At 41.4% G+C, this 9976-nt stretch overlaps 1 protein-coding gene across 1 annotated transcript; it reads left to right on the top strand.

Annotated features, from left to right (window-relative positions):
- Positions 1-2517: 2517 nt before the first annotated feature.
- On the top strand, positions 2518-3849 carry LOC311035323 (tubulin beta chain-like; the record flags this gene model as incomplete). The annotated part of the gene is made up of 1 exon (XM_084043458.1): positions 2518-3849. One exon carries the CDS (start codon positions 2518-2520, stop codon positions 3847-3849), a length of 1332 nt encoding a protein of 443 aa, XP_083899584.1.
- Positions 3850-9976: the final 6127 nt, after the last annotated feature.

The following is a 9976-nucleotide window of genomic DNA, read 5'->3' as shown; positions in this document are numbered from 1 at the left end:
AGGTTTATCATGTTCTGTTCTATTGAATGGTGCATCACTAGGTTTGTTAAGTGCTAAAACAATTGTCCCCCATCCTGATGAAAACGCCAGGCAAAAACAAATTGTGAGATTTTATATCTGCTATTTTTGCTATTTCTTAAATAGCAAAATAGCAAAAAATGATTCAGGTTTCCGTTTTTTGACCGTTTGAAAATATGGTCACCCTAACTTGCTGGAAAAAGTTACTAGAAAAGTAATTAAACAGACACAACTTTCTATTTTATTCTAAAGGATACATGTATTGTATAAATTAGAACATTATACAGCCTTGCTTACCTGAATGTGAATTGTCTGTTTGTTTCCTGTAGCTTTGGGTATTTCAGTGGTGTGATGTAGAGTTATGGCAGAATAAGTTATCTTCTCTCTTTAATGCATTTTCTCTCCCTCCCCGTTCTCTCTCTTTTATTTGACTCTATATCTCTTCCTCTTTCCCTCCCTCTCCCTCCCCTTAAATCTATCTATATCCTGGATAGAAAGGATTTGAATGGCTTAAGTGAATGACAAAAGGAACCACGGACAACTAGCGTATTATCGCCATAAACAACACCGATGTTTCAGTCATCATCATAGTCATAATAAGCTGTTTCACACAGCAAGAAGGTCCTGGGTGAGAAGTTGAACACAACTTTTTGTGTAGATTTTGCATGCTCTCCCCATGTTCATGTGAGTTTCCTCCATGCTCCACTTTCCTTCTACACCAGTGGCTGACGCTCCTATTCTTTGGATGGGTCGAATATACAGAGGACAAATTTCCCCATGGGGATTAATAAAGAATAACTCCCAGGGGTCCTTGAGGAGGTTCCAGGGGGTCCCTTTGGAAAATAAATCTTGAAAACCCTAGAAAGTGGAATAATGTGTAATCATTTTGAAAGATTATTCTCTTTTGGGGGTACCTGTCACAAAATATTTTCAGATAGGGTCCGCAGCCTTGCACATCCATATCAATTTTGGGCTCCTTGACATTCAAATGTTTAGAGCCACTGCAATAAAGTATATAATCATCATCATAGTCATAAGCATCGTCATCACTGTGTTTGGTTAATGTCGGTATTCAAATAGCATGCAGTGGCTGTTTGTTGATGTAAATGTGCCTATCACCTTGTAAAACTACTGTGAAACCATACATAGAAACCTGTACATGATGGAGCACTGGCTTTTATCACTTTCAACTTGGCATTCCTATCATTATAGGTGAAACATTTCTAAAATGTCTAAACAGTTTACAAACCTCACAATGCAGTGCATCATGAGCTTGTAGATCGACTATTTAAAAGAAAACAAAGAATGTAATACCTCAGTTTGAAAATATACAGTATATATACTCTCCATTTCAGAAGTTGTACACAATAGTGATGATTGATTTGAGGGAAACTATCAAATCATGGATTTTTCAGACCAATATTGTGATTTGAGATGTAATTGTTCTACCACTGTACAGCCTAACCACCACAACCAACAATTCCCAATGTGGCCCATAGGTCAGGAGCCTATCTCCTGTTTCTGAGATGCAGCTTGAAATACTACAAGTGCACCCCCTGGACATGACACTAGTATGTCACATGGGGACTAACCCCCAATCCACATGCTGAGGGCCAGGCAGGGAGGCATTGGGTACCAATTTTGTAGTCTTTGCTATGACTTGGCCATGGGATTGAAAGCTGACCGCCCAGTCTGAGAGGGGACGCTCCAACCTCAAGGCTACTGAGCTGGTTAATATATATGCACAATATTGAAAATTTGGCCAATAGCCGATATGCAGGGTCAAATCTGCCGATACCAATGTGTTAAATTATTATACATTATATTTATATTGAGCTCATCGCTGAATGTATTTATTTTTCAATTTCAGAGCCATTAACGGTCATTATTATTGCATCAATATCGGTGAAATATCGGTCAATATCTAAAAAAAAAGAACATAAATCAATCAATCAATTTAAAAAAGGAATTTGTGTAGATGACAATGCAGATAAGAACGTTTTAAATAGCAGCTTGAAGCACATACTGACAGGAGGGAAGATTATGCGAATCTCTATTCATTTTTCACACAGTTCCGGCCAGGTGGTCATGGGCTCACTAAGGCAAATTCAGCACACGTATGCACTAAACGGTGTTGTTAGGCAACAGTTTGTGTGAGTGATGTCGGACCATAGTCCGGTAAAGTATATAAGATGTTGTCCTACCCACAGCCTACAGAACAGAATATAGAATTGCCTAAGAACAGTGAAGAAGAAAGAAGGAGGAATCTAGAAGAGAAAGAAAATTGAACCTAGAAAGAAACTAGATTGAAACTAGAAAAAGAAAGAAACTAGAAAGAAATAGAAACTAGTAAGATTGAAACTAGTAAAAGATTGAAACTAGTAAAAGATTGAAACTAGTAAAAGATTGAAACTAGTAAAAGACTGAAACTAGTAAAAGACTGAAACTAGTAAAAGACTGAAAGAAGTTCTTAATAGGTGACCAAACGAACTTTGAAAAATGAGAGAAATTGTGAGCTTACAGGCTGGCCAGTGCGGCAACCAAATTGGATCCAAGTTTTGGGAGGTCATAAGTGATGAACATGGCATCGACCCCACTGGGACATACCGTGGGGACAGCGATCTACAACTGGAAAGAATCAACGTCTATTTCAACGAAGCAACAAGTGGCAAGTATGTTCCTCGTGCTGTTCTGGTGGATTTGGAACCAGGCACCATGGACTCTGTGAGGTCTTCTCCTTTTGGTCAGATTTTCAGACCAGATAACTTTGTGTTTGGTCAGACTGGTGCCGGTAACAACTGGGCAAAGGGCCACTACACCGAGGGAGCAGAGCTTGTGGATTACGTCCTGGATGCATTGAGGAAGGAGGCAGAGAACTGTGACTGCCTCCAGGGTTTCCAGCTCACCCACTCCCTGGGAGGAGGAACTGGATCAGGCATGGGCACTCTGATTGTCGGAAAGATCAGAGAGGAGTACCCTGACAGGATCATGAACACTTTCAGTGTGGTACCTTCTCCTAAGGTGTCGGATGTGGTGATAGAGCCCTATAACGCCACCCTGTCCGTCCACCAGCTTGTGGAGTACACAGATGAGACGTTCTGCATTGACAACGAGGCCCTATATGACATCTGCTTCCGCACCCTTAAGCTCACCACACCCACCTACGGTGACCTCAACCACCTCGTCTGTGCCTGTATGAGCGGAGTCACCACCTGCCTGCGCTTCCCTGGTCAGCTCAACGCCGACCTGAGGAAGCTGGCCGTCAACATGATTCCGTTCCCCAGGCTGCATTTCTTCATGCTTGGATTCGCTCCGCTCACCAGCCGAGGCAGCCAGCAGTATGCCGCCCTCACTGTGCCCCAGCTCGTCCAGCAGATGTTTGATCCCAAGAACATGATGGCCGCCTGTGATCCGCGGCACGGCCGTTATCTCACTGTTGCTACCATGTTCCGCGGCCGCATTTCCATGAAGGAGGTTGAGGAGGAGATCCTCAAAGTGCAGAACAAGAACAGTAGCTACTTCATAGAGTGGATCCCCAACAACAGCAAGACGGCTGTGTGCGACATCCCACCCCGTGGCCTCAAGATGTCTTCCACCTTCATAGGCAACAGCACGGCCATCCAGGAGCTGTTCAAACGCATCTCGGAGCAGTTCACGGCCATGTTCCGCCGCAAGGCCTACCTTCACTGGTATACCGGTGAGGGCATGGACGAGATGGAGTTCACCGAGGCCGAGAGCAACATGAACGACCTGGTGTCAGAGTACCAACAATACCAAGATGCCAGTGCTGAGGATGAGGGCGAGGACGAGGAGGAAGAAGGGGGGGACTAGAATACTTTGTCATACCAGCAGGGAGCTGCAGGATAAGGAGATAAAGAACAGAGAGAGACGATCATGGAGGCATCCAAAAAAATCTTATCAGAGACTGAAAAAGCCTGACATCAAGTGAACTCCTAGCCCCGTTTGGAACCTCACTCTACACGATAGCTCCGAGATGAGGTTTCGCTGCGTAGGGTCACGGCAGAGGTTGTGTCCGACAAAAGTCAGCGATGATTACCTTTTTCGCAACTTCGTATCCAAAAAGTAACGGTAGTCCGAGACGCCTACAGATGTTTGCAAAATAGTTGGAAAGTAAAATATAAGCGACGGGTTGAAACAACAGTTTAAATCACTTATTTAGTTAGCCTGTGCCATGTTTTCCCATTCAACCCAGGGGAATACCCGACTGCAGGTGTCAGTACTGCTCCCAATTTGGCTGCAATGGGAAAACATGGCACAGGCTGACTAAATAAACAATTTAAACGGTTGTTTCAACCCGTCGCTTATATTTTACTTTCCAACTATTTTGCAAACATCTGTAGGCGTCTCGGACTACCGTTACTTTTTGGATACGAAGTTGCGAAAAAGGTAATCATCGCTGACTTTTGTCGGACACAACCTCTGCCGTGACCCTACGCAGTGAAACCTCATCTCGGAGCTATCGTGTAGAGTGAGGTTCCAAACGGGGCTAGTGAACTCCAAACTAAGTATCCTTTTATCCCCATTCAGTTAACATCACTACATCTTTTTTTATTCCGAATATCCTGCACCTCTTTTTTTAAATAACAATATTCACAACAACACTTCATGTCTGTATTGTTGATCCTTTTTTTATTACAGAATATTGACATCATGTCAATATTTCTGAACATTTTCCCCCCTTTTTTTTTAGAACAGATGATCCACAACAACACGTCTGTTTCTTCACCTGTTTTTTATTATTTCTTTTATAACAGATTATCCACATCACAATATGTCTGTTTCTGCACTATTTTCTTTTTCTTTTCTCCACAACAAACATGTTTCTGAACCTCCTTTTTTTTTAACGACATAATGGTCAACGTTTCTTTTTTTTATACACATATATAGCATAATATCTACAAAAGCAGCATGATGTTTCAGTACCTAATTTAATTCTATCTTTATGACAGGATATCCACAAGATAATGTTGATGTTTTGGCACCTAATTTAATTTTATCTTTATAACAGGATATCCACAACATAATGTCAATGTTTTTGCACCATTTTTCTTTCTTTTTACAACATCCACCCCAACACAACATGTCATTGTTTCGGCACCTTCTGTGTCACTGTTCATGTCATGTGTGTCTGCTGCATTTTGCTGTGGTGCTTAGTTACTTTCCATTATTGGACATCAGCGTGGCTTTCCTGAGTCTGCAGCAGCTGAGAGCTTTCATCAACACAGCTCCAGTCAGTGTTGCCAGGTCTGCTTATTATTATTTTTTCCCCAAGATTTTATATGATAATAGCAGATCCACAAGCTCACATCGCGACGCGTTGTGAGCTTGTAGATCTGCTATTTTCAAATAGCTGATGTACTGTATATCTCGCTTCTTTTACGCTTGTTTTCCTAGTTTTGATTTTGTGTCCGCGTAGCTCAGTCGGTAGAGCTCTCGCCTTCAGACCACAAGGTCATGGGTTCAATCCCGGGCACCGCCAACTCATGAGTAGCATGGCTTGGGTGCGGTAAGTCGTGCAGTAAGTACTGGGAGCTGAGGATGGGTGTGGAGCTCCACCTTAGCAATCCATCTCCCAGGGATCTAGCGCATTGTAACAGGGACAGACTCCCACGTGTTACTCGGCTGATACCGACAATAAGCCACCTCCCGACTTAGTTATGGTTGCTTGTTTCTCTCACAGAACACTTGCTCCAGTATCTATCAACTCTCTCTTTTCCCAGTGTTTCGTCCAGGTGGACGTGGTTTTGAGGTAAGGTTTAGGCATAGTTTCTGTGAGGTTGGGGTTAAGGTTAGTTTTGGTCATAGTTTCTGTGAGGTTAAGGTTAGGGTTAGGCATAGTGTTTGTGAGGTTAGGGTTAAGGTTAGGTTTAGGCATAGTTTTTGTGAGGTTAAAGGTTAGGGTTTACACCAAAGAAAGAGGGAGTCCCAATCGTAAGACCTGGGTGCAACCCCCGAGAACACTTCCTCCCTCCGGGCTCCATTTATGTTTGTCAGTGTGCTGTAAGCCATAGATCTCAAAGTTGTGTCCGGGGATCCCCAGGGGTCCTTGTGGCAGCCTAGGGGTTAAGTATCTTGATCAGGGACACATTGCTGAGGCCAGGAGTTGAGCCTAGGGCCTTCAGCTTCCAAGGCAGGCTCTCTACCTGTTCCCCAGAGTGCCGTACTAATGGCTGCTCACTGCTCATAGTAGTTACAGGATGGGTAAATGCAGAAGACGAATTTCATGCATCTGCAAATACATACAAAAAGACACCCCAAGGAGTGGGTAAAATTTGTTGATATAGCATCAAATTGAGTTTAGCCACTTTAACCCTATATTTTATTATTTTGGCTGATTTCAGATACACAGCCTTGACATGGATCTGAATGATCGGTTCACAGCAGAGAACCACTGCTGTGAACCGATCATCCCGTTTCAGTGATGTCAGCGGCTTTGCTGAGTGGCTTTATTTCCGCCAGGCCAAAAGCGGGGCTGTGGCTGATCTCGCATACCTGTCATATTTGTCAAGATACATTTGCACATACTTGAACGTTTTCCTCTGTATTTAAGTACATTTACTCAAGTACTGTACTTAAGTACAATTTTGAGGTATTTTTTACTTTACTTGAGTATTTCCAACTTTCAGTACTTTTACTTATACTCCTACATCTCACCACTTCAGCCCTACACTAACCTACATTTCAGCCATTTCAAAACTGCCGATTTTAGCTCAAAATGCGTTGCAATGTGACGCATCATGAGCTTGTAGATATGCCATTTTTATAAATGTTATACTTTTGAAAACTTGTGAAATGGGACATTCTGCACAATGACCACTTTTACTTTTGGTACTTAAAAACACAAAAAGATAGAATATGGAGATAGGAGGTTTCCCATCTCCATGTTCTATCTTTTTGTGTTTTCACGTAAATGAATGGCCCTACTTGATCATACTACAGCGTCACACAAAAGTAGCAGATCCACAAGCTTTTGAGCGTGTAGATCTGCTACTTTTGCCATTTTTTAATTTGAATCCTGAAAAGTAACAGTTTTGGACATGTTTCCATCGATATGATATGACCTATAGGCTACCTACGCATCTAATTTGTTGAGGTAAAGGTCCTCAATTACTTAAAAGCTACACAGGTTCATTTGACAAGAAGGAGGGCAGATGAGATGACAAATCACGGAAGGCAGAAGCAGGAACCAAGTTAAAAGGGTAAATACCCAAAAGATAGGCCTTTACAGTGGCCTCAAAACACCATAAAACAATAGCTAACTCCTATCCTACAGCGCCAAGAAACTACATTTTAAATAAACAATAAAAACAGCAGCCAAATATGAGATGAGGGACAGCAGTTTCTGGGATTCTCCCAGTGGTTTCCACAGTAAACACCTCTTGATTGTCTCCCCTGCGGACAAGAAGGACACCAGTGGCACACCTCACTGTACCAAGTGCTGTCTGTCTTCATCATCGGTGGGTGTCACTCCAGAATCACTCGCTTATCCGTTTTAAAGGCACCTTAATAGGCTGCCACGCCCAGGTGCACAGAATCGCAGTACCTTCAATAGTCCTCAATAATCATCATCAGTCAATGTATCAATCACGTATCAATATACGGCAGTGGTGGACTGAAAAAAATAAATGCTAACAAAAACATGCAATTCAAATACAAACACTCAAAGTAGTAATAAGTAAAGAAATCAAAACAATTATAACAAAGCACAAACCATGCAAAAGAATACAAAACAAAATCACACAATTTACTAATAAGCCCAGCTAAGCCAAAAAATCGAATTATCCACCGGCTGACAAGTGGGTTTGTGACGACTTCCTGAGGGCCAGACCCCAGGTAGTGAACTGATGGAGCCCACAGCCCCACTAATGTACTTTTAAAGGTCAGTGTTCCAGCCCGTCCAGGTTTCTGTGTATGGTTTCACAAGGGGATAGGTGCATTTACATCAGCAAACAGCCATTGCACGTTGAAGGGAAGCTATTTGAATACCAATGTTAACCAAACACACCAAGTGGCGCCCAGTGCCCCTGCTGGAAACCCCAGCAGCATGACCAGCATAATGAATGACCACTCACCAATTGGAGTATTTCCAGTTTTCAGTACTTTTACTCAATCTCAGAGGCAAATATTGTAATTGTAATTGTTTATGTAATTGTTTAAGTACATTTTGAATTCCAGACCTCACTTGTAGCAGAGTATTTCTACATTGCAGTATTGATACTTTTACTTACGTAAGAAATGCAAGTACTTTTTCCACCACTACCACACACACACACACGCACATACACGCACAGTACGTACTGTCCAGCTGTCATAGGGTATATTGAAGTCATGACACCACTCCGTTATCCCCTCGGTCACAGAAGTAATTTTTTCTATTGAAAATTACATAGGGCCTATCACTTTAAGGTTAGCAATCAGTTTAGGATTAGGCATAGTTTTACTGAGGTTAAGTTTAGGGTTAGGCATAATTTTACAGAGGTTAAGGTTAGGTTTAGGCATAGTTTTACTGAGGTTACGTTTAGGAATACCTGATGGCAACCGTTCGCGAGCGTGTTTTTGGGGCGAGTGTTCTTGTATTTACCCCAAATATGAATCACACATTGAGGGGCCTCTGAACAACGCAGAGCAATTACACTTATAGCCCCATTGATAGGGGGGCCACAAATGCTACAAATGTCTCTGTTGCAGAAACATGATAACTTCACCAAATTAGGTACACATGATATCTCAGGAGTCATGTGACAATGAGTGTCAATCAACTTTTTGATATACTGTTTGCCTGTAATTGACTTCCAAAAGTAGTGGAAGGGGCCAATTCCTTACAAAAATAGTACCGTATACATGAATGCAACATCGAATCAACCCCGACTTGGAATCGCATGTTATGGGGCCTCCACAGAGCACACCTCCAAAAGCACTTTAACTTCATATGCAAAATGTTGTCTCTGTCATAGAAATGGGATTCCCCCACAGGTTCCCCAGGTCCTGATGGCTACTGAAAGCCACGATGGCAGCCTCTCCAGTTTCGGATATTCTGTTATCAAAAAATAAATCAAATTAAGAAAGGTACAGAAAAAAGAAAAGTAAAAAAGAAACAATAACATTGTGTTGTGTTGTGGATATTCTGTTGTAAAAAATAAAAATGTAAAAAGTGCAAAAACATTGACACGTGTTCTGTTGTGAATATTCTGTTATAAAAAAATGAAATAAAATAAAAAAGGTGCAGAAACATTGACATTATGTTGTGTTGTTGTTGTGGATATTCTGTTATAAAAAAATAAAATAAAATAGGTGCAGAAACATTGACATTATGTTTTGTTGTGGTTATTCTGTTATAACAAATAGAATAAAAAAGGTGCATAAATAAAAAAATAAAATAAATAATGCATTGCGGTTGTATGTCCATGACCTTTGACCACCTACTTCTAACTATTTCATCCTTGAATTCCAAGTGGACATTTGTGCCAAATGTCATGAAATTCCCCCAAGGCGTTCCTGAGATATTGCGTTCATGCGGTCGGGAAGGAAGGACGGACAGGCCGCCGGGAAAACACAGTTAGACAAGAGGGATAAAAAGTAACCTAAAAAAAAGAACAACCGTGACATTACGTTGTGGATATTCTGTAAATTAAAAAAAGAGCTTCAAAAATGTGACCGTATATTTATTAATAATAATATTCTGTTGTATAAAAAAAAGAAAGACGTTCACAAAATTTGACATTGCTTAATGTTGATTGTTATAAAAAAATAGATCTAGGAACCCTTATGTTGTGTTGTGGATTTCTGTTAGAAAAAAAAAAGAAGAGATATTGTGATGTAACCTATTGCGCATATAAGAATACATTAGGCTTGATATTTACGTTGACCATTGACGTTCTGTTATCATTGCAGCTCCCTGCTGTTGAAACGCCTCCTCTGGCTTTGACCTGTTCTATTA

Source organism: Gymnoscopelus microlampas (assembly GCF_963454915.1).
Source record: "Gymnoscopelus microlampas genome assembly, chromosome: 19".
Lineage (NCBI taxonomy): Eukaryota > Metazoa > Chordata > Actinopteri > Myctophiformes > Myctophidae > Gymnoscopelus > Gymnoscopelus microlampas.
This window is presented reverse-complemented; position numbering and strand designations above follow the sequence as displayed.